This window comes from Podarcis muralis, chromosome 8, assembly GCF_964188315.1.
Source record: "Podarcis muralis chromosome 8, rPodMur119.hap1.1, whole genome shotgun sequence".
Classification (NCBI taxonomy): Eukaryota; Metazoa; Chordata; class Lepidosauria; order Squamata; family Lacertidae; genus Podarcis; species Podarcis muralis.
This window is the reverse complement of record NC_135662.1, coordinates 63,546,972-63,574,957: the sequence shown is the minus strand read 5'-3', so window position 1 is coordinate 63,574,957 and position 27,986 is coordinate 63,546,972. Positions and strand designations below refer to the sequence as shown.

Here is a 27,986-nt window from a genome sequence, read left to right as displayed (position 1 = left end):
CAACTTTGTGATGATATATAATGAAAAGATGTTCAAAATAACATTCGTAAAAAACCCCAGAAGCTTTTCTGTTGGGAATTATAGGGACAGAACTACCCAAAATGTATAGAAACATATTCATGTATGTGACCACAGTTGCAAGAATGTTACTTTCCCCAAAATGGAAAGAAAAAGAAGTCAGATACAAAAACCTATGGAATACGCAGAAATGGCAAAACTTGCCAGAGGAATAAGAAATCAAGACAACAAACTTTTTATAAAAGAATGGAAGCGGTTTATTGAACGTTTACAGATAATTTGTAAACAGATAAAAACATTGGCAGGATTACTGCAATAACCTGCAGCTTCATAAGAAGATGAATAAATGAACAAATTAAGTTAATTTGGATATGCAGAAGATATGAAAAATAAATTTAAGGAACCGCAGAAAGCGGGGAAAGGAAGTTTTGAAATGTCAAAAGGATTGTAAAATCGGTGAAATGTATAAATTCGAAAAGGATAAATAGAATTAAAAAAAACTTTGTGGGGGGGGGTCCCCTCGAATATTCGACCCCTAGGAGTTGGCTTCCTACGCCGACCGGTCGAGAAAGAGGGAGGTTTTCTCCCACGGAGCTGCCGGGCGCAGCCCAGCCCCTCCGCGCGCCTTCCCCAGGCTCCTCGCCGCCCAGGGTGCGGCCAGCCGAGCCTCGGCGCTTTGCTTTCCTCCTGCGCGCTAAGGACGCCTGAGCGAGCCGGGCGTCGGCTCCCTCGCTTCTGGGTTGGGCCCAGGTAAAGGCGGAGAGAGAGATGTCAGGAGGGAGGGCGGCCCGACACGCAGCGCTGTTATGAGTGTCCCACAGTCGCCGGGCGAGGGCTGGGGGGGTGGGGTGGAGGGTGGCGGCGGCTCCACGCCCAGGCTTGCAAGTTGAGCAAAGCATCCCCCAAGGTGCGGCTCGGCCTCTCCGGTGCCAGCAGGGAGGGGACTGGCCGGTCTCCTCCTCTTCCCCAGTCCCCGCCCGCCGCCACCATCTCCAGCAGCGCCGCGCCTTCGGCTGCCTCCTCACCTGGACGCCGCCGCTGTAGCTCAGCACCACGAACACCTGCCTCTCTCTCTCTCTCTCTTTCTTTCTGTTTTCCTTTAAAAGTTCCTACCTTGCTCTTCATTCGACCCCTCCCTTCCCCTTCAGATCCCCTTCCCCTCTTTAACGCCCACCCCCTGCCTTTGACCTCCATTTTGCCTCACCACCTTTGCACGCTTTCTCTTTTTTGGGACTCTGTCGCTTTTGGGGTTGCCTGCCCGGAACTAACTCCTTGAGGACTTGCGCCTTGCGAAGGCCGCTTGCTGCCGGGCGTTGGAGGGAGGGGAAGAAAGCGCACGAGAGAGAGAGCCGCAGAGGGGAGCAGCCTTTCGCCCGCCAGAGAAGTTCATGCTTTTGCTCTCATCTGTGGGTTTCCTTTTCTGATTCTGAGGCACCCAAGTCTGAGCCAGCCCAGCCGCCAAGATGAGCATCAACGGATCCCACCCCAGGATCAACACGGTGGGGAGGATGGTCAGAACCGACTCCGGGCCGGATATGCGCTATGATATTAACAACCATGCGATGCTGAGCGGCGGCGGAGGTGGAGGAGGAGGAGGAGGAGGAGGGGGAAGCAGCCATACCCACACTCATAAGATGTATTACATCCAGAAAAACTACGGGGACATGAGCTCCGAAGGCTACACGTAAGTGCAACCAGTCTAGACATCTTCAATCCTGGTTTTTGTATTTTCCAGTTGCGCACGCGTTAAGGCGCGCATTTGTAGCTCGCTGTTGCTATCCCGAAGCGGTTTATGGAATGGTTCCCACCCTTGATTGTGATCAAAGCTCTCTGAATGTAAATAAATCCAACCAATTTATTTGACGCCGCCCCTCGACACTTTCCACATTGCACTTAATTTATTGGTGGAGAAGATAGTGGTTGCATTTGGAGTATTGGCAAAGCTATTTCCTCGGGGGCCTTTAAAAAAAAGTGAGCGCGCGGCGAAGTTCAGAACTTTTTGTTGCTGGTTCTCTGCAGGTTCTGTGTTTTGAAGTCTGGCTCAGTTGCTGTTTGTTGTTGGATTTTAGAGCTGGGGGGAGGGGAGAGAAGGGGCTGATGAGAACTCCTTGCAAGTGGGGGGGAATGCTGGGGGGTTTCCACCAGTTATCTCAGCCCCATTGAAAATGTAAAGTTTCATGGCGGCTCTTGTCCTTATCTCTTACATTCCTTTGGCTGATAACCTCCTGGATATGAGCTCCAGCTAAGTTTCCCCAGATAAGGATTCTTTGCAGTAAAAGAGACTTCCTTTGTGAGTGGGAGTTGCCAGAAATTGAGGCTGAGAACGTCTTCATCCTTACCCAGTTCTTTAAAGTGATAAAACTGCTGAAGGATAATTAAATGTTGCTAGCTCTCCCATGAGAAAGACTTTCGATTTATTGCCCCGAGAAAGAAAAATGTACTATGTTTTCCTGTTCAGAAGGCACTGCTGTTTACAAGATAACATGCACCTGTGAACCACTTCACACATTACATTTCCTATGAAGCTTTAAGTGCACCCAAAAGGTATGCCACAAATGTTTATCAGGGAGCAGTGACTGGCCTCAGCGTCTTGTGAATTGCGCAGTCCTTCACATGTGTAGTTCAGTGAACATGCATGTAGTGGGAAGCTGTAGACATTTGTAACTCGACGGTGCACATACATGCAGATTGTGTTATTTCTAACGTGGAAGTGTATTCTGTAGAAGGAAAACATTGACATATGAAACATTCTTTTGTTTTGCTTTATTATTTACATTTGATTGGTTTTCATTTAACTGTGGCTCATAAAGTGGTTTCAGTGGTGTGGTTCAGCTGTGGAAGAGGTGGACTAACTGTGATGGGAGTGCTCTTCTGAGCATTGCTCTTTTTACTGAGTCTGATACCGTCCCACACATTTTACTTGCAGATTAGAAGTTACCAACTTCTGAGGAATGTGTTTTGCAGTTCAAGTTCGCAGAAATTTCTTCCTCCTTTTCTTTTAACAAAGGCCAACTGCTTTGCTTAATGAGTTTCAGCATTTTTTTTATTTTTACTAGCTGGGTTGTAGTTTGTTAGCCCGGACACTGAGATCCAGCGCCGAGGGCCTTCTGGCGGTTCCCTCATTGCGAGAAGTGAGGCTACAGGGAACCAGACAGAGGGCCTTCTCGGTAGTGGCGCCCGCCCTGTGGAACGCCCTCCCATCAGATGTCAAAGAGATAAATAATTACCTGATATTCAGAAGACATCTTAAGGTAGCCCTGTTCAGGGAAGTTTTTAATATGTAACGCTGTACTGTTTTTAACACTGATTGAGAGCCGCCCAGAGTGGCTGGGGAAACTCAGCCAGATGGGCGGGGTATAAATAATAAATTATTATTATTATTATAGAAAGGGCTTTTCCTCTGCACCATGGACACCTCCAGATCCGTGTTTTACTACTGAATTGTTGCTCTTGACACAATCATCATGCACTACTCATGGATTGATCCTACTTTATTAGTTGTTCCGGAGTGCTTGCTCAAATGCTACCACTTAATGCTCTCAGCAGGAGCTAAAGTTCCACAAAAGGTGTGGGGGGGGGGGAGGACTCTCTTTGCTACGCTAAATTAGGGGGTTTCAGCAGAAAGTTACTGGATAAGCAGGATGACCATGGCAAAACTTTCCCAGGTACAAATCCGGGTTGCATATGGCTGCTCTGATTAACACCATGAGCTGAAATAATCATGAATGCGCAGTAAAAATGACACCTGGAAGCTATTCCAGTAATGGTGCCACATTGGTGTGTGGTGTTCTAGGAATGTAAAAATTCCCAGAGGAATGTAGATAAGCTGCTATAGGAAACGAAGGACAAGTTGATCTGTCGGCATGAACGATAAAAATACAAGTTCACAGTCCACCTTGCAACGCAGCTGTTTACTTTTTCGGAACTTGGGCTGCACTTTCTGTGTGGGCGTGTATCCACAGGCAGCTGGTAAAACAGCATGCTTGTTTTCAAGTCCCCCTAATGTGTTCTGTGTTTGAAGAATCATTCCATTCTCATCCCCACCCTGCCTCATAACCCTCGGCACTTTATTTCTTCTGCTTTGTTTATATTGCTTCTCCCCCGAGAAATTGGGTGTAGGCAGCTTCATATATATTTTACCTATTTATTTGCAATATTTACCGTATATACCACCCAATGACAAAAAAAGTTTTCTGCATGGCTTATAAGCAAAATTAAAACAGTAACATACAATAATGCAAAGTGACAACAAATCCAAAACAGACTATAGCAGCAGAGGATAACTTCAGTACAAGTGATCTGAAAAGGACTAAAATTATATTTCAGATTGAAAAGCCTGGGAAAATAAAGTATTCACCTGATGCCGAAAAGACCATAATGGAGATTTTACATACATTGTTCATGTGCAATATATCGAGTTTGAACCATGTCATACATCAAAACAGTTGCAGTAGTGTATTTTTGCGTGGAAGCAAATCGAATCAGCATTTGTGGGTCTTGTAAAAACTCCAGCAGAAGTGTTGTCTCAGTGGTATACACTCAGAATGTATTTGCTTAAGGCTAGAAACCTAAACTCTTCTTCAAGTTGGGATACATAATCTAATTCATCCTAAATTGTTAATCCCCATTTTACAGATGGGGAATGGAGGTTGAAAGAGATCTGCCTTAAAAGTACTCACTGAGTGAGTTAAAAGTACTGTGTGAGGGTTAAGTTCCCAGTCTATTGAAGAATGCTTCATGCAATCATGCCTGTCTCTTGATAACAGCAGCATCTAGTGGGAGATATGCCTGTGTGAATGAAATCTCACAAATGAACACACGGGTAGAGCTTTCATATGTTACATCACCACAAACGCGATGTTTTTCAGTTGAATCAGTTCATACATTAAGTACATAATGTATGTGCACCAGTTCTAGTGGTACAATTCTGGAGCATTCTGGGCCCAGTTCTTCCCTTCTAGAAAGTAAGCCTTAATGACCTTGGAAAACGTGATTAGGATTCCCTATATATCTGGACATTCAACCACCCCAGGCTTGCTCAGCAACAGCTATGCAGAGGCAAGATAGTATTTAGCATATGCAGTACAATCTGTGATCGTGGGCAGGCACTCTTGTGGATGTGGAAAATGGCAGCAATGCAGTAGGTTAAATACTGTATTTTGCCAGGCGGATGTATTTCACCTGTTGGATTTTTACCTGTCATGTAGCTGTTAAGTGCACAGGAGCCCTGAAGGAATTAAACCTGGCAACCATACATAGGATTCCAGGAACTTTTCCTCTCCATTGGAATTAATACCATGGAGTGTTGAAAAGTTCAGGGCTCTATAAGTATAGGTTGACTTTAGCAGTCACGGTTCTTCATCTCATTATTACTCCTTCTTTTGTGTAGGACTGAACAACTGAAGGAGCTCTGAGCTGTTCCATCATTTTTTCCAGTGTGCTGCTGTTGCGTATCTTCTCCTTTGTGCTTGTGTGGCTGAACAGGGCCACCATACAAGCCTGTTGATAAATAAGACTTCAGTCCTAACTCCACATACCGTGGAATAAGCTCTGTTGAATTCAGTAGAACTTGCTTCTGAATAGACATGGTTAGGACTGCAGCCTAACTGAAGGTATGCAATAGATGTGCCTGGTTTATTATGACCCTGGTTTGAATCCCTGTATAAAATGCTGTACAAGTAGATATGCTAAACTATTTATATAATTTTGTACTTTTTCTGTTGCAGAACTGGAGGCTAAGTTTAGGGCTGGTTTCCACAAATTTAGTGTCTTGCAGAACTTTATTACAGAAAGTTGAGTTACTTGTGAGGATAATTTGGTGCCTAAATTCATAAAGGAATGCTGTCTCTGTATTGTTTCTGCCCACTTGTTTGTTAATCAGTGATTTACTAGTTAGAACTGCACATAGTATTGCACGTTTCGCAATGCCTTCTTTTCTTGTATTTCACAGGTTAAACCTTATCTGGGCCCAAATTGGAGTCTGATTACATGGCAGATTTACACCCTTGTCAGCCCAGCAAAAGCTGCCAGCAATTTAATTACTATCCTATGTAACCTCAGAAGAATGTTTCAAGATAGACCCAGGACTAGAAACCTTGCATTTGTCTTTAGTGACAGCATAGCTTATCCATGAATTCATCCCATGAGTTCCCTTGCTGAAATTAGTTCAGATTAGATTAGTAAACCTGGTAGCAGAGGAAGTTGCATTAGGCAATAGAAGGCTGTAAAAACAGTAACTCCTATCCTTCCAACAACTAGTGACTTTCCTGAAAAGCATGCAGCATTTGAGAGGACCACTTGTTAAACACAGAATTCAGTGCATTTTTTCTTTATTTCTCTTTGTTCCCTTTTCGCCTGCAAAAACTTCCGAAACTTTGCACACTTCTCGGAAATTAGTCTTCAGGATAAGGCGTTTAGCCCATTTATTCTTTTTTTATGAACAGCATCCAAACAGAAATACTGCTCTCTGTGTGTGAGTGAGAGAGAAATATGGAAATTTAAATGCAAAAGTGACGATACTTCCATCTGAGTTTCAGCATAGTTACCTTGGGGGCGGAGTCTTTGTCCTGCTGAGGCTTATTCTGTCGCCCTTTGTTCATTTTATTAACTAGTACCTTGCTCAGGTAGCATTGCCAGCCTCTCCCTGCCCTGAGGGCTTGAGCAAGCTGTCTCTGTAATGTTCCCAGCTTCTGTAACCCTGGGAACTGAGGAAGAGGGTGGTTTCTGTGGAACCTCAATTGACAGGGAATTACACTGCTGCCCTCAACTGCCAGCCTGTTTCTGCAATTCAGTTAAAAAAAATTTTTTTATAACACCCTCAGCACTGTTTTAAACCAGCAATCCCTTTGAATTGTGTACACTGCAGAGCACAATAGTTAAAGCTACTCCCAGTAGGTTTGAGATAAACCAAAGGTCTTTATAGACCTCTAGCGCAGGCATAGGCAACCTCGGCCCTCCAGATGTTTTGGGATACAACTCCCATCATCCCTGACCACTGGTCCTGTTAGCTAGGGATGGTGGCAGTTGTAGTCCCAAAACATCTGGAGGGTCGAGTTTGGCTATGCCTGCTCTAGTGGTGTTAGCTTCTGTAACTAAAGGGGGGTGGTTGCCTCCTGTTGACACACAGTCTTTGCAAGTATTTACTCCACGAACATCAGCAGCACTGTGCTATTTGTACAGGTGTGTGTTGACGGGGGGGACGGGACTGTCCACATATTTATTTTGCTCACATCTTTAGTCAGTTTGATGTAGGATCCACAACAGTGATGCTGAATGAGATACAAATGATGGCGCACCATGTGGTAGAGCAGTGTGGGTTCCCAAATTGTGGTCCATGGATGGGTCACAAGCCTCATTGAGGAAGTCTGTGGCACGTCCTCATTCAATGTCCGTATTGTTTTTTAATTGTATTTCTCCCTCTGCTCTGCAACATCTTCCGTTTCTTAATGTTGCATGCGTTTTAAAGGTGTTAGAATTCTATGGAACGCAAATTGCAATACAATAAAATGCAAGGAGCAATAAAAAGACAATTTTAAAAAATGTACGGCATCTGGCACAGCACATTACATTTGTGACAAACACCATTGTAATAATTAAGAGGTCCACTAAGACCATCAACAATTTCCAGGCCTCCGTTGGGGGGGAAACTTTGGGAACCACTGTGATAGAGCATTGGATAATCATGATGATAAAACATCTCTGCTGAAAATATTATGATTCTGTACTTATTACTTTTTTAAAAAAAATCCTGCCCTGCCCCAGGTAGTTGAGTACTCACCTATTTTCTCTGAACTACAACCCTGCAAGGTAAGCTAAGAGATAGTAACCAGCCTAATGTCACCTATTAGTTTTGCTGGCTGTCTGGAAATTTGAACCTGGGTCTCTCTAGTCCAAACTCTTAACCACTACATCCCTCTCACAGCACCCCCTCCTCACCACCCCAGACCCCCATTTAGGCTTGAAAACATCTGTCTACTGACACCAGCAGAAGGTTATTTTCAAGCCTAATTCCAGCATGTAGCTTCTTGATCTCTTTATCTGGTGCTTTTATAACAGGATGGCCATCTTCAGCCAGGGGGTTTTCTCCATTATGCTGTTTGGAGGTACAGAGGTTTACAGAATAATTTGCATGCGTTATTTCAGAAATCCTACCAGTGACATATACAGAGGTCAAGGTTATTAAGTAGCTTGCATCAGGTTACCTAGAGAGTTCGTGGCAATATTTACCTGGGGATTTCCTGCCTCACAATTCGCACTCTCCGTCACCATGTTACCACTGTTCAATACTCCCCACTCCCCCGTAACTGTTTCCTTTAAAGTTGGCCTGCATAAGGTTTCCAAGTGTATGGTACCTGCATCATAACAGATCATAACAGCCGCTTCAAAATCTGCTGTAGCAAATGTCCTTCCGATGTAACTTGCACAGGCAAGTCGGAATAGCAGACTGAACAGTCATGCAAAGACCAGAATTGCAGCTTAATTTTTTAAAAAAGAAATTGGGATCTCCCTATGTCTCCGTTTTCAGAGCCCTGCCCTGTGTGAATAAATACACCAAGTCTCTTCTTTGCTAATAAAGGAAGGCTGCCACCCCATCACGTTATCCCAAGTTGTGTGTTAGGAGTGTCCTGTATATGCCGTGACTAATGAAATGATCACACAATAAAAAGCAGAGAGCAGAATCTGCTTGCCAAGTACTCTTCAACTGTACAGAACTAATTATCGCAGGTGGGTTAGCTCAAGAGCGGGAGAGAGAAATGATAATAATAAAATAAACCCACTAGAAGCAAAGAGTGCTGCAACACAGTGAATCTTTAGTCATGAGGAACTGCAAGAGGGATAAGCCTTTCATTAGAAAAATGGGCGAGGCCTCTTTGCCACAGACTCTGGGAGAGCTGCACATGAAGCATTGTCAAAAAGTTGGGTGTGCTGAGGCAGCAAGCTTGATGCCCAACTATTGTGTCATTAGCTGTGTGATGATTCTCTTTTAAGTCAAATGATATGGGGTACACAGTCCTAAAGGAGTGAAGCCAATGTGTCATAGTGGAAAGGCTGCAACACAAAGAAGTCCTGTGTTCAAATCCCTATTCGGGCCCAGTGCAGATTTTGTCTGCCACTCTCTTAACCATGGATCAGAAGTAGGTTGTGAGCTTGTATAATCCTCCTCTTAATCACCATTCAGTATTACTTATGTACCATTGCTAACCATGGTGAATACGTAACAAGGTTGTTTCTTGATCAAGGTCTTGCGTGCCGACTTCAACTCTCATTTCAAGAATTGGTTGAAAGAATTGGGAACCATAGTTAGCGATGGTTTGCATGTAATGCTGAACCATGGTTAAGGAGAACAAAGCAAGGGGAATTAATGCTGGAGAGTGACTATGCTGGGAAAGTGCAGGGAACTACAGTGGGGGATAACGTCACTGGATAATCCCTGGGAAGATTAATGTTTTGTTTTGCTGTTACGATTCTCCAAAGCTAAGAATGGGCAGTGTTTTGTGTGACCTCAGGCTGTCGTTAGCATTTTAAAAAGGAAATAAAGTTCTTTACGATTGCAGAGACAGGTTTGACTTATTTATTTATTGGAGCAATTTATTAATTGCTTCATTATTTTTTTAAAGTGGTATGCAATGTATAAAAGGTATAAAATTTGCAATTATCCAAATAGCCTTCAACCTATTAAAAAAACCAAGCAAACAGGCTGCTTGGCACATTTCTGGGTTAGTTTTGAAAGGGACAGACATTGGATCTGTCTTATTTGTGCCATTTAACCTTTTAAAGGTTTAAGAAACACAACCAATGGAAACCTGATGCGGAATGGGTGTGTGAACTCTTTCAAAATAGTAATTACTAGTGGCGTAGATTTACACCTGATTTTCATTTCTGTGCAAGTTGCATTCAACCATAGTTGTAAATGCCAACAAATTTTTATTCTGGGGTTTAAACTTTTCGGTGGGGGAGTATCCAATCTTGTGGGGGCAGTGAAGTTCACAGTTGTGTATGTTTAAGGTCGCTTTGGGATTTAAAAAAGGATAATAGGTGTGTGATGGATCATGGCTGTGTGAACAATTGATAACTGGGACTCTTTCAGAACATCTCCACCAGTAGATGTTTTGAAGTTGGCATCACGGGTGATTTAGACTGGTGGAGTGTGGGTAGGAAACGTGGCAAAAATAGGGATTGATTGAAATAGGATTTGCTTTATTCCATAGCACAGAATCATAGCGTTGGAAGGGACCTGAGGATTGCCTAGTTCAACCTCTTTGAATGCTGGAATTCCAACTAAAGAACCCCTGACAGATGGCCATTCTACCTCTGCTTGAGAGTCCACCACCTTCTGAGGCAGTCTGCTCCAGTGTCGAATATCTCTTACCATCAGAAGATAATTTTTAATCAGATGTGTCTGACAGGTACTTTAGAGGAGAATCTTGGCAGACCTTAGAGCAGGTATAGGCAAACTCCGGCCCTCCAGAAGTTTGGGACTACAATTCCCATCATCCCTGACCACTGGTCCTGTTAGCTAGGGTTGATGGGAATTGTAGTCTCAAACATTTGGAGGGCCAAGTTTGCTTATGCCTGCCTTAGAGCCCCACAGTGGGACAGAGCACATTGTATGATACATTTGACAGAGTGAGGAGTCCTGTCCTCAGTGATCCATGGCGTTTCCCCCAGCTCTTTCTATTCATTTTGGAATTAGAGTATCTCCTGAAATGTTCTGTACCTCTGATCTCATATATTTACCCACCTCAAGACAGTGGTAATACGTTGCATCAATATACAGAAAAATCAATGCACATAATAACTGCTTAACTCCCTTTTTCTCTACGCCTCGTAGGCTACATTATTTCTTTAAGGGTTACCATGTGTAATTAATGTCAGAAGTTACTGTTGCCTGCATTATCTCCAAGTGATGCATCAGTGACTGTACAAAGTCCTTCAATGATTTAATCATGGCATACAGTATTCCCTCCCCCCTCCCTTGCATCTGACTTCTTTTATCCAGGCTGCCGTTCATTGTAATCCCATGCTTGTTCAGACAGGTTGGTTGGGAGGTGAAAATAGAAAGCACAGTTCCTTTTTTCACATGGGAGAATTGCTTAATTATTTAAATATGAGCAATAAGAAGTCGCAACTAATTCTTGTTATGCACGTGCTCACACACACACACACACACACACGTACGTAGCTTATCTAAAAGCAACACTTAAAAGAAGTTTTTAACCATTCCTAAAATTTAATAGTAGTCAAGAGTTTTGCTTGTGGGGCCCCACCTGAGTAATACTGCTCTGAGGTTTCTTCCTAGGGTGGTGTAGAGTTGTCTGCCCACCCCACCCACATCCAAGGAAGGGTGTGTGTCTAGGTAGGGCTCATAGGCAGCCATTTAAGAGTTTACAATCTAAATAATAATAATTAGGGCCAGCTACTGATCAGCCTTTGTGTGAAAGCTTAAAAAATGAGAGGAGTCCTTATTCTCATTTACCTCAAACTCAAACGGACTCCACTCAGGGTGGAGCAACTGTATCACATCTGTGCGTACCTGGGCATGCATTCTCACATGCACACACTTTCCATACAAGTTGGACAACTTCTGTACATACAGTTGAATGAATTGGGCTATGCACACTCATGTTAGCTGCCTCATGCAGTAAGCCCAAAGCACTTTGCTGAGTTAGGCCCAAGTGTGGAGCAAAAAACAGTCCTTTTTTGTGATACTCTTTCTCTGTGACACTTGGGATGCATGGTCCGTTTACAAAGGGGGACATGAAAAATCTGACAGGTGGCTGTTGCTGAAAGTATGCAAAAGTTGTTGATTTGCAAACAAAAAATGACACCTGGCAGTTCGAAAACGCATGCAGGGAGAACGGTAGGAAATGAATATTGTCATTATTTCAGCAGAGATGTTTCATTTACTCTCTCCCCCCCCCACTGTGCAGGATACTGTTGGCTCCTCCGTGTATTCAAGGAGGGGACGTACACAAAATGAATTGAAAGCTTCCTTTGCTTTCTTCCAGTCCCTCACCTGAATTCTGGGCCAGTAAACGGCAGTCCCTTATCTGAATGCTGGATCAACAAATATAGGTGGTCCTTCCCAGAATGCCCTTGCTTTCTGAGCCGGAGGGAACACAATCTCCTCAACAATATTTGCGAGCAATCTACTTGCAAAACCTCCTGTCACCCCTTGATTGATTTCTACCTACCCTTTAGGAAGCATGCCTATACGTAAACTTCACTTTATGGCTCAGAGTGGCATCAAGGTGCATTATGGATGCTGGTAGGGTTTACGTTTCCATGGGAGAAAATAGGTGGCCACTTGTACTTCTTTGGGGGTTCACAGACTTCTTTGGGGGTCCGCCTCTCTGCTTTTTCTCTTCTGCCTACTTCAAGGGTTTTGTCTAAAGTGGGAGGATGGGCATGAGAAGCATATAGACTGCAGAAGGCATCAGCAGGAACTCTGTGTACATGAGGTCACATAGGTGCCATGTTTCTCCTTAGAAGTCTTCTCCATTTGGCCTGGAAGGCAGACTTGACAGGGACATGCCCACCTGTGCTTCACCTGGCATCTTACGATGCCATGCGCTGAACAGGTGAAGCCACAGCACCCAATTCCAAAAGAAGAATCTGGAAGATTTGGGAACCCTGCTTGAATATGTTGTTTCTGAGTTTGGTTCCTTTTTCTGTCGCCATGCATGGCAACAATGCAGCAGTGTTAGAAATTGGCATGGAAAAGCTAGGAGCCAGAGGGCTTCTGGGACCTGGGTTGTGGGCACCGAAACAGAATGTCAAGTCGCCATGGAGGGCAGGGGGGCGGTTGGGTAGCAACACTTTTTATTTATTATTTTGATACACATGAACTAGTACGCAATTCACGTGACACCTTGTTAATATCACATTTTTAGCAGAAACTGTTAGTGTTTTTAGCAGAAATTTGGTGTTTGCAATAAAAATATTGGTAAGGTACTTCAGTTTCAAAATACTCTGCTCTTTATTGTTGAACTCTTTAACATGTTGTCTATCCTTAACATTTACTTCGAGACTTCGAAGCACATACATTTCAGTAATCCTTGAGTGCTAGCCAGGCGCAAAAAATGGCACCCAGACTTTTTGAGGTGCTCGCAAATGGAGAATCTTTAGGCGCAAAATGCTAATTTCGAAGCCTGAGTGCAAGTGTCAAACTTAGCAGGTGCTCAAACATCACCTATTCACTTTCCCCCAACCTTATTTATTCTTTCTATAGCTGTCCATACTTGATTTTACAATCTATGCTGGCTAGTTCTGGAAACACACAGCGCACACCCAACAGACTCATAGTGGTTTTCGAATTACAGTCGTGCCTTGGTTCTCAAACGGAATCCGTTCCGGAAGTCTGTTCAACTTCCAAAAACGTACGAAAACCAAGGCGAGAGAGAGCTTCCTGCACTCAATCGGAAGCTGTGTCAGACGTTTGGCTTCCAAAAAATGTTCGCAAATCGGAACACTCATTTCCAGATTTGCGGTGTTTGGGAGCCAAAACGTTTGAGTCTTGAGGCGTTCAAGAACCAAGGTACAACTGCAGTAATGGCTAACTGTGGCAACAGAAATAAGCCGCTGTGAACTTCAAATAAATGTACTCCTCCGCTCTTCTCTCTTCCTGCTAAGAGGAGATCAGAAGCTTTCACTTGTGTATTTGATTAGCTGCAGTTTAGTGCTTTGTCCAAACCGTAAAAGTCAGTCACTCAAAACTATGGTTTGTTGAAACTTGGCAGCTTTGTTGCCCAAGATGTGAACTGACGTGTTTCAGCAAACCAGATTTTTCCTGGATTCAAACATTATGACAAATTGTGTTTAATAAAAAATGCAAGTGGAAGCTTCTATCTTTTCATGGTTGTACCAGAGGAGGAAAGGGGAGGAGGCCTGTGCTAGCCTGGGGCTCTTGAAGGTTTTTTCCTGTAGTTTATTGCTATGTCTGAAAGCAAGCAGTATCACTGGCGTCTGTGACAGTAGTTCAGAACACAGTTCTTTTCATATGATTCACACCCTTTTTTTTTTTGATGTAGTGACTTTGCTGTATCGGTTCTCTGTGTCGCGGGTTTCATTTGCACACACCCATGTGTGGTTAAATCTGGAACTTGCCACATGAGAGAAATCTATTGAAAAATACCCCCATAGCAACATAGTAAATGCTAGAGTTCCACTGGTAAAGGGCACATCCCGCTGAAAAGGTCACGGTGCAAAACTCATGTAGAAGAGCCAGGCCTTGGGAAAAGTGACTTTAAACATCTTTCGAAGTTCAAGCTGGAATCACACATTCACGTGTAACAGCACGTGAAAATGATTTTGGGTTGCACTCAATGCTAGTTGTAGCCATAGTTAGGGTGGATTTGATTTAAATCACGATTTAAGTCAATAGTCAGTAAGACTTGATTTAAATCACTAGTCAGTAAGACTTGATTTAAATCATTTTTTTTACAGAAAGACTCATTCTTGCTGGTATAATCTTAATAATTACAACCAGATGAAGGTTTCATTTTTGGAATAATAAATTTTCAGAGTAGTTTTTACAGTTATTGGTTATACTATTAGAAATACATAGACAGATAATTATGTAATTATTGTGAGATTTAATAAGTTAACTGTTTGGACAACTTTTCAGCTGTACTTTATTAGAAGGAGAAAAATAATCATTTCCTTAATAACAATTTAAACAATTTATTTAACTAAAACAATAACATTATAGCATATGTATCCATGTTTGTTAACTGATGTGGTTAAATGTTTTTGTTTGTTTTTTTAAACTTAGACTGAGTTTTAGCACACATGGAATACTTAAAGCAAATCCTTATTTGCTGATGAAAAGCCTTTGGACTATAATGTAACTTAAATAGAAAACTATCTTTAGAAAGATTTTTCCTCCAAAAGCATTTTATTTTAAAATCCAATTTAAATAAAAAAATCCAATTTAAATCAAAACTGATTTAAATTTTTAAAAACCTGATTTCATTTTTTTAGAAAATCATTTATTTTTATCCACCCTGGTTAAAGTAGACCTGATGACATTAATGAACATGGCTCACTTAATTTCTGTTTCTTTTTTCCTACTCCTTTACTTCGTTTGATCATACATAAGTGCCTACTTTAAATTTGGAGGAGCAGCCCTTGCTGTCATACGAAGAAAGTCATTTACAGGCTGCAAAGTTTGGCAGATATTAAAAGTATTGTGCATTTGAACTGCAGTGGCTGTTTTGCATGTGCCAGTTGTCACTTGATGTTTAATTCATTGCTTTATGAACTTCCATGTAAATCCATAATCGCATTGCAGTCACTAGGTGAGCAATGCACATGCTGACTGTAATAATTCACTTGTTAAATTATTATTATTATTGTTATTGTTGTTATGAGAGAGCTCTTGAATCTGAGTGCCCAGGATAGAATTTAGCTTACGCTGCAGAAAATAATCAGCACAAGTGAATGTACTTAGCCAGCTGGATTAGGCTTGGAAGTTTGTTGGTTTACTAAAGTATCTGTTTTAATAGAGCTGCTTCGATTTGGGAAATGCCTGAGCTTGTTGGGAGAGCTCTGATGCCATCAGCGAGGTGTGGCTCCGAGTTTGCAGCACCTCACCCATAGACAACTAGTGCAGGCTTGCACCTGTGGCTGGATGCAGCATGACCAAACCCTTGCAAAGCAGCCTCTCTCACACAGCTATCCTTTGTGTATATTATATATAAAGCGGCCTTTGAAGCAGAACACCCCTTCCTTTAACAGGGAGGTTGTTTCAATTTGCACTTTGCTTTTCTTCTCCTATTAGCAGGCTGCAGCAGTGGCGGGGTGGGAGTTGAGGAAGCCCCCATCTCCCAACTGCTGCCCCTAAAAGAAGTAGGCTCATCAGTTGATGACCAAAGATGAAATCCTGTTGCCTAGGCTTTGTGATCCTGTTCGCTGCTGGGAACAGAGGAGTGAAGGATTAAACCCTATCCTTCCACCCATCAGCTGACAGAACCAGTGACATCAGCTGGTGGGTGTTTGGGGGAAATGGCCTGGTGGGCTACATTACACAAGCCAGAGGTTTCCCAACCTGATAGCATACACTTTTTAAAAAATAGTTATCCAAAGCTAGTAGTCTCTTCTCTACTGTACTGGTACATTTTACCTACCTACATAAAAGGAGATTTTCTAAGCAGGCTACATTACTAAGCTGTTCCTGTTAGAAGCACGGTTTCCAGAATGTATTTTTCTGCCTTGAAAGTAATAGAATCATAGAATTGAAGAGTTATTTAGTCCCACTCCCTGCAGCAATGCAGGAATCTATTGCCCAGCATGGGGCTCAAACACATGAACCTGAGATTAAGAGTCTCCTGCTCTATTGACGGAGCTATCCCAGTTCAGTCTTCCAGTTGACAATACAGAATTCCAAAAGATGGTTCTCTTAGACTGTTATCACTATGGAATCATTGTGTCTGAAAAGACAGATTAAGTCTCAGGTACGGAAATCCTCTGATTATACTGAATGTGTTTTGAGCTCTTGGGAATACTTACAAATGGAAAGAACCACATTATTGGGTTCCAAACAGGGTTTCTGAATCCACTCTGATCCCTTCTCCTTGGACGTATATAATCCCAAGCTCCCAAACTGTTTCTGAATATCTTGTTCAGGATAGGTTCAGTTTACTTGGGAATGCTGTTCTGGATAAAACTTCCGTAGTGGCAGAAGTTTATGTTATGTGTTGGCTTTCTTCTTCTTTCTTATTACAAAACCTTGTCATGCCTGGGCCCTTAGGCTCTGTTACATAAAAGCTGGTTGGCAATACCCTCACCAAGATGCCACATACATGAATCTGGAATAGTATCTTGTTTTGTAGATTGGTTGAGAAAGCAAGGTCTGTATTCTCTGTCTGGTTAAATATCCGTAACAGGTTCAGAAAATCAGGTACAGGTTTCAGCTTGAGCATTTATCATCACCACCATCAGTGCTCTTAATGCTTTGTAGTGTAATGTAAGTGAACCCCTGTCCTAAGGTTCTTTTAGCCTAAATTTAGACAATTCAGAGAGGAGGTAACAGAGGAGTTGGCCAAGGATAACAAGGGATGGGTATAAAATCAAACACAGTGGTGTGTGCTTTGGCTTCATTTGAAATGAGATCTTAGTCCAGATTTCACAGAAGAAGGAGGGATTTGAAGGAAGACAGCTGGTGTCATATATAATTCTGGAGGAATTTACAGAATGATGGGTTAGAAGGGAGAATGGACTGAGCAGTTTTGCATTTGAGTATTCCGGCTGTCCTGGTCTTTCTGTGTGTTTCTAGGCTAGGCTAAGAATGTCTGTTTCATACACCATTCATCCTTGTGTTTGTTTCATTGGCAGAATGGTAATCACAAGCCAGTATTTATTTATTTTTTACTTAGCTCACATTCCCACCGTGGTTTTTATGAGACTGCAGACTCAGCGTAACTCTTTTGTCTCTCTCTCTCTCTCTCTCTCTCTCTCTCTCTCTCTCTCTCTCTCTCTCACACACACACACACACACACACACACACACAGGAGGGGCAAGTGTATCAAGGAGAATCTCTGTGAAGCTGCACAGGTTACAACACTTTAATTTGAATAAGGTGTGCTGCTTGCCTTTGGGAAATTCATTTAAAATCCGTAATTAATTACATCTGTGTGATTAATTCTCGGCCTCTCTTTCTCCTTCCCTTAGCCACAATGGAACCGGCACAATGTCCAGGCGTCAAAACACCATTCAAGACCTTCTGCAAAATTGCTCCGATTGCCTCATGCGTGCCGAACTCATAGTGCAGCCTGTAAGTCTTGTTCCATTGCTGAACCTATATGAATGCTAACCTGGGAGATGCTGTTTCCCCATTCTGAATGAGCAAGCGAGAACGCAGAACTCAGAAAAAGTGCTGCGGAACTGTTTATTACAGAGGTTGCCGCTTTTTAAGACTTGTGTGCACTTCTGGCTTTTTTGAATAAGTTCTGTGGGTACCGGTCCTTCTGGTCACTTCTTTCCCTGCTCCCCCGGATCAGCTGCACTCTCGTGAGATGGAAAAAGATAGTGAGTGCGCACAAACGTCGTTTCATTTTTCCAAGGTAGAATTCAGTAGAATTAACCAGAGTAGAAAGAGTGTCGTCCTCCAGTTCAAGGAGAAAAAGTATGATCTTATGATCAAATGAGTAGTTGGGGGTCAGGGAGCTCGGGGCTTTGTAGTCACCAAGAGGATGCTTCAAGGGTTCTGTTGCACCCATGTTGGTGACCCCTGGTTTATTAGGAAGGAAGGAAGAGAGGTTCTGTAGCTTAGTGGTGCAGCACCTGCTCTGCAAACTCAAAGGTTCTAGGTCAGCCTTTCTCAACCTGTGGGTCCCCAGATGTTGTTGAACTACAACTCCCATCACCCCTAGCTAGCAAGGCCAGAGCTCAGGGATGATGGGAGTTGTAGTCCAACAACATCTGGGGACCCATAGGTTGCGAACCGCTGTTCTAGGTTCAATCCTTGGTCTCTCCAGTAACGAGGGATTAGCTGGCAGGAGATGTAGAAGACTTTGGCTAAAGACCCTTGAGAGCTGATACCTATCAGATTAGGCAGTGCTGTGCTAGGTGGAGAAACAGTATGGTCTGGTGTAAGGCAGCTTCCTGTACAAAACATACCTAACTGTCTGAATATGAGAGAGAGAGGGAGAGAGAGAGAGAGAGAGAAGGCAGTATGACTATAATAGCAAGTACATTTATTTACACCCTCTCCCAGTTCATCCCAAGGAAGAGCATATTAATGCCTGCTGGTTCCTGTATACACACAAATCTTACTAATAAACAGAGTTATAGCTCCATGTTGAGGTCTGCCTCCTTGCTTGCTCCTCTGCTGCTGGTGCTCTGCCTCTTCTTTTTTGGGATTCACTGTTTTGACAGCTAGGTTTCTAGGACAGCTTTCTAGGTTGCTTGCAGAAATGCCTATTAAGAAAACGCCCTCTCAGCTGGTAGAACATAATCTCAGAAACAAATCTAGGAGGAATGAAGTGGCCATCCAAGCGGCCACTTACCAGGGAATAAGGTTGGGATTGACTTGGTATATAAAACATAACCCAATCTTGCAGGTGACTCTTCAGGGGGAATGATTGCCACTTATCCATCTGGCGAATTGCTCTCTACTTGGATAGGCCTCAATTCTCCAAGGAGGTCATGTCCTGCTCTGCCTTAGCCAAGCTGCTTTTGAGTGGCTATTACCACTGGCCTGTAGTGCGACCTTATTTAACAGAGAGCCTTGCTATGAAACCTGCAAGTGCAAATTGTTCATTCTCCTTCCTGGCCTCAGATGTTGCAAGGCCTTTAACAAATGACGTTTCCCTGCAATGCTACCATCCTGGTGTTGAAATTAAGGCAGGAATGAACAAAGAGTTAATGGGCAAAAGCTCCCAAGCACCTGAGTGGCTCACACAGGACAGCTTCCCAGGAGATTGTACCCAGCAGATCCTTCTTTAGACCACGCTTGACACTTGTTTCTGTACCTGGTGTAGTTTAGGCATAGTCATAATGATAATGGATAACAGCAACGATAAATAACACACCACATATATTTCAAATATTAGCTGTTTCATGGGTTTCAGTGCATTACCGACAGAAAACTTGCAGCATTAAAAAACCCCAGAGTTTAGAACATCCTGCACACATTGCCTCTTGGTATCACATTATTTTTGTGGTGGTGGTGGGGCTTTTGAACTAAATATGGTGATTTTGTTTGTTTGTTTCCTTTCACTTAGGAACTGAAGTATGGGGATGGTATCCAGATTAGCAGGAACCGAGAGCTGGAAGATTGCTTTGCTCAGGCAAACGAGCACATGGACATCCTCGATGGGCTGATCAGAGAGATGAGGCAAATGGGGCAGCCTTGTGAGCTGTACCAGAAAAGGTACCGCTAATCTGTTTTTGTCTCCTGGCCTTTTCCCACAGACTTCTAGTTATTATATGTGGGCTTACTTCAGTTTACACTTAGCATAGTCCAGGCGCTTGACTCTGCCTTGTGTTGAATCAATAAATAGATGCCCATGAATTATACGAGGAGGTTTGTACCAGGTATGTGCTCTCATGGAGCCAAGTGGTCCTTTTCATCAGGTGTACCAAATGGCAAGCCATTCAGTACTACAGTAAATAGTGGTGCTGCATACCTGTATTGGGAAATTTTTTATGTTTGATGTTTTATTGTGCTTTTTATGTTCTGGAAGCCACCCAGAGTGGCTGGGGAAACGCAGCCAGATGGGCGAGGTATAAATAATAAAATTCTTCTTCTTCTTCTTCTTCTTCTTCTTCTTCCTCTCCTCCTCCTCCTCCTCCTCCTCCAGGACTCTTTCTCATCTAATGAGACTGTGTACCTTGAATTTTTAATACTATTTCATTCTGTGGAACACAAAGCATGGATTTCCCCCTTCCATTCGTAACGTTTTCAAGCCAGGAATGTCACGTTCATTGCACTTATTTATTTGTCTTTAAAAAATAAAACCAAACCAAAACTGCAGCGAACAATCTTAGTGGATCAGGCATCTAGTGCATTACCCCCATATTCCACCATTGCTATTACTGGATGTTACCCAGTAAGTTTATAGTGCTGGGGGGAAATGGAGGAATTTATCCCATATTTTTCATTACAGGCTTATGGTGGCTCAGAGCCTGCAAATGTATTCCCCCTCCTCCTTTGCTCCATCTCTTCTGTCTTATAGCCCCTTGACATTGTTCTCCTTTGTTGTCCTTTCAGATTGCTTCAGCTTCAAGAGCAGATGCGCGCCCTCTACAAAGCGATCAGTGTACCTCGTGCCCGTAGGGCTAGCTCCAAAGGTGGTGCGTTTACCTCCCAGAGTGGATCAGGATGGGACGAATACACCAGGCGTTGCACCACAGAATGTCTGAACTGGATGAGGCAGCAGAAGGTAAAGCGTGCTTCGTGTTCTGGCTTTTGTTGAGAAAATGGAACTGCATTTTTTCCCCCTCCACCAACACCACACCAGCCAGTTCTTGTCCTGACAATTCAGGGAGTGGTGTCTCCCTGGTTTCCCGTTGCTGGCGTTACTGTGGCATGCTGGGAAGGGTGAGGTGGGGAGGTTGGTGCAGTGCAGACGCAGTGACAGAGCCAATTCTGTGCTCCTGCCAAGGTGTCCCTCCTGGTAAGCCACAGCGACAGGACTGCGGAGAGGGAGTCCCCTTCCCATTGTCTGCTTCTGGGCACGGCACTTTCCAGCCTCAAAATAAAATATCAGCAGGAGTCAAGGGAAAGTAAGCCAGCCCCTTTCTCTTGAGTCTGTGTTGTTTTAGAACCTTCTGGACGCACCTATTGCAAGCTCAGAACATTCACCCAAGCACGGCAAAGATTAACTCTATGTACACAGTGCATTGCTGCAGTCATCCTATTTCTGCATAAGGAAAAGGGGTGGGGGAAAATAATGGTTCAGACAATAACTGAAGAAAAAAAAAGAATACGGTGGACAGAAAAAGAAACGAATGAAAGATCTCATGTGGCTGGCAAATTGGAAAATGGAAAGGAAAACAAGAGACCTGCAGATACGGCAATAAGTCATTTGCGAAAGGGGCTTGCAGTTGGTTTTTATGGAGTGGTTTTCTTTAAGATGACTATTTGAATGGCAGCGTAATTTCCCTACCTGTTCTGCAAGGGAACAGGCATCCCTCCTATAGCAGCAGCCGCCGCCTAGGAAGCCTTTGCAGCGTTTCAGCTGTGCCAGAGTCCAACTATGGTCACAGTTTACCTACCATAAATGTGAAATGCTCTTTCCAAACAAAGCAACGTCACCAGCATAGGGCAGGAAGCAGGAGAGGATGACACACACAATCACACTATTGCTACATACTCTGCAGGTACAGAAGGGGAGATGGGGCCCCCTTTTAAGTCCCTCCCCAAATACCTGCCGTGTTGTCAGCCCGATATAAATAGGCTTCCTTACCTAGTTGCCTTCCAACTTTCTTATCTTACCTTGACCTTCTCTGGCTTTGCATTCTGTCTGCAGAGCCCAAGTTACAGCATGCCAAAGAAATGTGATACGTAGGGAAGCCCCGCCGGTAGCTTTTGTTTTCTTGCAAGTGTTTTGTTTTACTTCCCTGTCATTTTGGAGATAGGAAAGCCGTGGGCTTTGGACCTGGGTTGGTTTTCTCTGGTGGGGCCGGGAGCTGGAAATGAGTCACCTTTTTCGTTCACACACATTGACAAACGTTCATTCTTGCTGCTGCTTTGATGGCTTTGGCTCACGGTGAGCTGAAACAAAGAAGGAATAAAGTTCTTTTTTTCAGATGGCCGACAGCCTAAAATGGCTTCACTCGCTGGAGCCATTCCAGCTTCGCTTAAGCACAGGTGTGGCTCAGGGTGGTGTCTGTGGTAGCGTTATTGCTGTGCTGAATCATAATTAGTTGTTTTAAAAAAATAGCAGCTGATACCTGATTTTGAAGGTGGAAGAGAAATATCCTACACCATTCGAACGGGCAGAGCATTTTCTGGAACGAAGCTCAGCTCTCCCAAGGCTGCTTAGTGTCTCCCTTCCTCAGTCCAGTGTCTGCAAAATGGGAATCTGAAAGAATTGGCATATGAAAGAACAGGATAGGGCACACTTCTTAATACTTCACATGTTATCAGTACTTACATATTGGCTGGTCATCTTAATTTTCACATGTTAAAAGCAACGGTAACACATGCTAGCAAGGACTGTGTGTGTGTGTGTGTGTGTGTGTGTGTGTGTGTGTAGAAAGAGCTAGTTTCAAGTTCAAATTATTACAGACTTTCTCAACTTTACCATTTAGAAAATATGAAAGTTTTTTTGTCATGGTGTGCATGGATCTGAGGGCTGCAGAGCAACAAGACATGGTGCACAAATTTAATAGTATTTGGGCAATTGCTTCACTAATGTGGCTGGGTGGAAATTAATCTTCTCTGTAGAAGGGTGGCATGATAACTTGGCTCCTGCTGGTCTATAGCTACCTGTAGATGCCTTCTGAAGTTCTTTGGTGCCTGTTCTACTGTGGCACCTAAGGTGGTTTTATTCTGTTACCTTCTCCCCTGCTTTGTGGAGCAGAAAGGGACATTGGGGAAGGCTTTAGTCTTTTCCGATTTGCACAACTCCTGTGAAATAGTAGCCCTAAGCAACTATATCCCAAGCAAGGATAACCACCTGGTAGCTGCCGAACCATGTCTTCCTTGCAAAGCAGCTCTATATACCTTTGCTTCTGCACCATTGTTTTAATTTTGCTTCACATCGGCACCTATATAAACAAACCACTAAAGAAGATGCTCATTCTTCCTTTCAGTCTGAAATGGAGCTAGTAAAATGGGGATTTGATGCGGCAGCTATTGAGCAACAAATTGCCGACCACAGGAGATTCCATAATTCCATTGGAGACTATCGCTGGCACTTGGACAAAGTCAAAACTGACCTGGTAAGATACTGATTCTGCTTCCTTGATTTTTTTGCATCACTGCCTGTTTTAAATTGCTAACCGGCGGTTTCACATCTGGTGAAATATTTGAAAGAGCCCTGTTTTAGCACTGCTGTGTTTTGTTTATTCAGAAGTATTGGTGCATGAAAGAGCATTCTTCCCCCCCCTCCCCCAAACACACTTTGTGTGGTTGTAAATGAGTCTAACTTGGGGTCAGCAGCAATGTATCTAGGGGCCTCCATTGCACATTTTGGTATTCTATCAAAATATTTAAGTATCTACACCCACTCCTTTCTACACCCTTTCTGCCTCTGTTATCTTATGGACACTTCCTTGGTTGGGGACCCTTTGGCCCTCCAGATGTTGTTGAAATTCAGCTTGCATCGGCTCCAACCAGCATGGCCAGTGGTGAGGGATGATGGAAGCTGGAGTCCTTCAACACCTGGAGTGTCACAGGTTCCCCATCCCTGATCTAAAGCACCCTGTGTTTCCCACTCAGGTTGGCATCAAGCCCCAACATGGTCTCCTTTGCCACTTCTGCTTGTCCTTTGGTTGCCAGCATTCCCTTGCCCCTTCTTGCTGAGGCATGTGGTCATTGATTGTGGCTATTTGTGATGTAAAGAGGCTCCGCAGGAACCTGACTGTACAAATTCATCCATCTTAAATTTTGTTTCTGCAGAGGCCCCCTTGGTAAATGGGTCAAATTTGTAAGCTGTAGAAGTTCTTTATTCTTTTTATTCTTTTGTCCGCAGCGTGAGAAGGCTGCTGTTCATCAGCTGGAGGAGGAATATGAATATCTTCTGGTAAGCTAAAGAACAACTAAATTTCCGACGGCCTTGTTTATGTGTGCTTTGCCTTCTTAGCAGTGGAGCATCCTTTGAGTCAGGGAGGACAACTATGGATCCCACGAGGATGAAAAGTGCAGGTTCAGCCCAGTCATGGTGGAACTTGTCCGTTCTTAGCTTTTATCTCAACAATTAATCCTTAATTATAAAGTTGCATCTAGAAACTTGTGGGCAATACTTGCTGAAGTATCTCTGCATGGCAACCCATGTCCATTACAGTCGTACATTGGAAGCTGAATGGAATCCTTTCTGGAAGTCCATTCGACTTCCAAAACTTTCGGAAACCAAAGTGTGGCTTCTAATTGGCTGCAGGAAGCTCCTGCAGCCAATCGGAAGCCGCGCCAGACGTTCGGCTCCCAAAAGAATGTTGGAAAACCAGAATACTCACTCGTTTGGGAGCCAATTTGTAAGGGAGCCAAGGCATTTGAGATCCAAGGTACAACTGCATTTGCATTTTTTAAAAATGTTGCCATGGAGCAGAATACAGATTTTCCCTCTTTCTTTTTTTTAAAGTGCAAAGTATCCCCAGCCCAAATGGGGGCAAAAGAGTGTTGGGTGTGTAGCCATTTGCTTTCCAGAGCTCTGTCTTGATCCCTCTGTTTTGTTCCACAGTTTTGTTTGCACAATAAGCTTTGATCCTTAAGTCTGAAGCTCATTACTTTGATGTTTTGTAGAGATTCTCCTTTGAGAGAATGGATCAGTTGCGCCAGCTGCAAAATATCATCCAGGCCACTAGCAGAGAAATCATGTGGATCAATGACTGTGAGGAGGAGGAGCTTCTCTACGACTGGAGTGACAGGAACACCGATATTGCCCGGAAGCAGGAGGCCTTCTCTGTAAGTTACGCTAAGACGTCTTTGTTCCGACCGGCTTTCCCAGCTGGATAAAGGGGTCATTACCATAAATGTAATAAATAAAATAAAATTTGCCATGAGTGTCTACCTTGTTAGTTTCAGTCTTTTTTAAAAATGTATTTGCTGGCCTGGGGTTTGAACTGTTTTTAATTATCTTCGGTGTAATTCTCCTTGAGACAGTTGTTCAGAAGGCAATTAATGAATCAGTGATGATGATAATACTTTGTGTGGTAGGAAAATGGTATGAAGGATCTTTTGAGTGCTTAAGTCAGTAAGGCTGTTTTTGCTAATATAAAGCAAAAGGTTTGCAGGCCTATAAATGTTAGAAATATGCTTGATTGTACTCGGTATTAGTCCCAATGAAATTAATGGGCTTGATTAGTTTAGCTTCATTCAGTTACAAACCCACTAATCTTACTAAACAGTGGTACCTCGGGTTACATACACTTCAGGTTACATACGCTTCAGGTTACAGACTCCACTAACCCAGAAATAGTGCTTCAGGTTAAGAACTTTGCTTTAGGATGAGAACAGAAATCGTGCTCTGGCAGCACGGCAGCAACAGGCGGCCGCATTAGCTAAAGTGGAGCTTCAGGTTAAGAACAGTTTAAGGTTAAGAACGGACCTCCGGAACGAATTAAGTACTTAACCCGAGGTACCACTGTATGCTGGTGATATGACCTTACATGCATTGAACTTTTACCGTCATTATTATTTTAAGGTTGGCTTTAATTCTTGTTCCTTTTCTGTATACAGAAACGCATGAGCCAACTGGAGGTTAAGGAAAAAGAACTCAACAAGCTGAAGCAAGAATGTGACCAACTGGTGGTCAACCAGCATCCTGCCTCAGACAAAATCGAGGTATATCTTAAACTTCCTACGTTCTTGCTCTGCTATTTTTTCTGGAGGGTGAGATACAAAGGTTCCACAGAAGTGAAAGGTATTGCAAGTCAGATCTTGAACCTTGACATTTTTAGTTGATCAACAAGAGTCAGTGTTAGAAGCAACGCAGGACGACTTGCATGCTGATCACGCCACAGGTGTGATGATTCAAAGGCTGGTTGCTCTGGTTGTGTAAGTGACCGTTTTATAGCCCTGGTTTACAACTACGCTTAATGATGGGCCACTCTTGGTGTTTGAAGTGGAGGGCCAAGTTTTCCTCTCGGTTTTCCTTTAAGCAAGTCCAGTTCCTTTAAGCCAAGTCCTGTTTATCGTCTCTTCCTCCCTCCAAAGCTGTTTTAGGAAGTTTTGAGAGGTGTCGTTGCTAGCTAGGTAAAAGAAATGAATGAGTGGAGGATGAACTGTGATTTATTTACTCTTTAAATATATAGGCCTACATGGATACACTGCAAACTCAGTGGAGCTGGATTCTCCAGATCACCAAGTGCATTGATGTTCATCTCAAGGAGAATGCGGCATACTTTCAGGTGTGTGCAGTCATAATGGATATTAGAAGTTGAATCCCAAGCAACAGCATTTAAACTCTATGTTTGGTTGTATAATTTTTTGGGGGAGGGGGGGAGAGGATTCACAAACATGCAGTATCTTGCACTCCCAACTGTTAGTAAGTAAGAAACAGCAGATTGTGAGTTTAGCTTGTAGTAAGGAAGGCTTGCTAAATAAAGCATCCGAAATTGGATTGAAGGTAATAAGCTGTCTTTAGTTTCCTTCATTTATTCTTCATATAGCCGTGCTCTTGAAAGGGGATTGTATTCATATGTTCAAGTGCTGCATTTCTTATTAATGCCTGTTAGTCCAGTGTAGATTTTACGAGTTCAGCATTACTAATCTCTTAAAAGTCTGTTGGATCCTACAAGGCTATACTGAAATCACATTCAGGGCCCACTGTTATCATTATGTACAAAAAATACACTTCACACCTGCAATTTATTTTACAACATTTGTGTTCTGGCTTTTCCTCCAAGGAGCTTAAGGCAACATAGAGGGTTTCCCCCACTTCATTTTTATCCCCACAACAAACCCTGTGAGTTAAGTTAGACTAAGAGAAAGTGACTGGCCCAAAGTCACCCAGTGACCTTCATGACTGAGTAGGGATTTGAGTCCTGGTCTCTCAAGTGCTAGTACCACACTCTAACCACTATGCCCCACTAGTGTGATTAGGTAAAGACAATCATATGTCTGTTTGCTTTTTATGCATAGTTTTTTGAGGAAGCCCAGTCAACGGAGAGCTATTTGAAGAATCTACAGGATTCCATCAGAAAGAAGTTCATCTGTGATAAGAATATGTCCCTGCAAGTTCTATTGGAGCAGATCAAAGAGTTGGAGGTATGGTTGCCACTTTGTTTTGAGATCCCACAGCTTCTTTCAACTTCAGCAGGACTAAGCCCATAAGGGCAGATTTCCTTGTATATGAAAGATACTGTGTTTGAAAGACAGGCGACATGAAATCTCATTGTGGCTGTTTGAAGCCATTGGGTGAGGAAAATGAGAGGTGTTAAGGAGAAGGTCTGGGGGAAATTGCAATTTCCAGGCTTTCTTGTCACGTTGATGCGATTAAAAATGAGCAGCCACTTCTCTGGTCTATTTCACCGAGTATATTATACTTCATATATTTGGGACTGCTGCAGCATTTTATGTACTCAAACAGAGCTTCAGATGGATTTTTTAGTTTTCTTTTCCTCTGTTATTGATTGCAGAACCCCTAATTTTAGAGTTTATAACTCTTAAGACTTTATAGAACTCTAAAATATAAACTCTGATTTTCTCAAACTGTTACCACTGAAGTCTACCAAGATACTTGTCTTAAATTTGAAGAGAATCTGGATTTGACCGATAGCAAATGCAGGTCTGTGTTGGTAATGCGGTTCCTTGTTTATAAGTATTTTTTTGCCATGACAAACTTTCTCTGCCTTTCTA

The 27,986-nt window shown here is 43.1% G+C and overlaps 1 protein-coding gene across 3 annotated transcripts in view; it reads left to right on the top strand.

The window, feature by feature from the left end:
- The first annotated feature begins 911 nt into the window (after positions 1-911).
- DSP (desmoplakin) overlaps positions 912-27,986 on the top strand; it is a 49,129-nt gene continuing 22,054 nt past the window's right edge. Inside the window, exons 1-10 of one of the 3 annotated variants that reach the window (XM_077933300.1) lie at positions 912-1,702; positions 17,690-17,792; positions 19,744-19,892; positions 20,733-20,904; positions 23,282-23,410; positions 24,163-24,213; positions 24,930-25,091; positions 25,866-25,970; positions 26,441-26,536; positions 27,270-27,395. In XM_077933300.1, the coding sequence (XP_077789426.1) occupies positions 1,482-1,702; positions 17,690-17,792; positions 19,744-19,892; positions 20,733-20,904; positions 23,282-23,410; positions 24,163-24,213; positions 24,930-25,091; positions 25,866-25,970; positions 26,441-26,536; positions 27,270-27,395 (1,314 nt within the window). In that variant the 5' untranslated portion in view covers positions 912-1,481. The remainder of the gene's footprint in view (positions 1,703-17,689; positions 17,793-19,743; positions 19,893-20,732; positions 20,905-23,281; positions 23,411-24,162; positions 24,214-24,929; positions 25,092-25,865; positions 25,971-26,440; positions 26,537-27,269; positions 27,396-27,986) is intronic. The other 2 variants (XM_077933301.1, XM_077933302.1) reach the window with 2 other exon arrangements.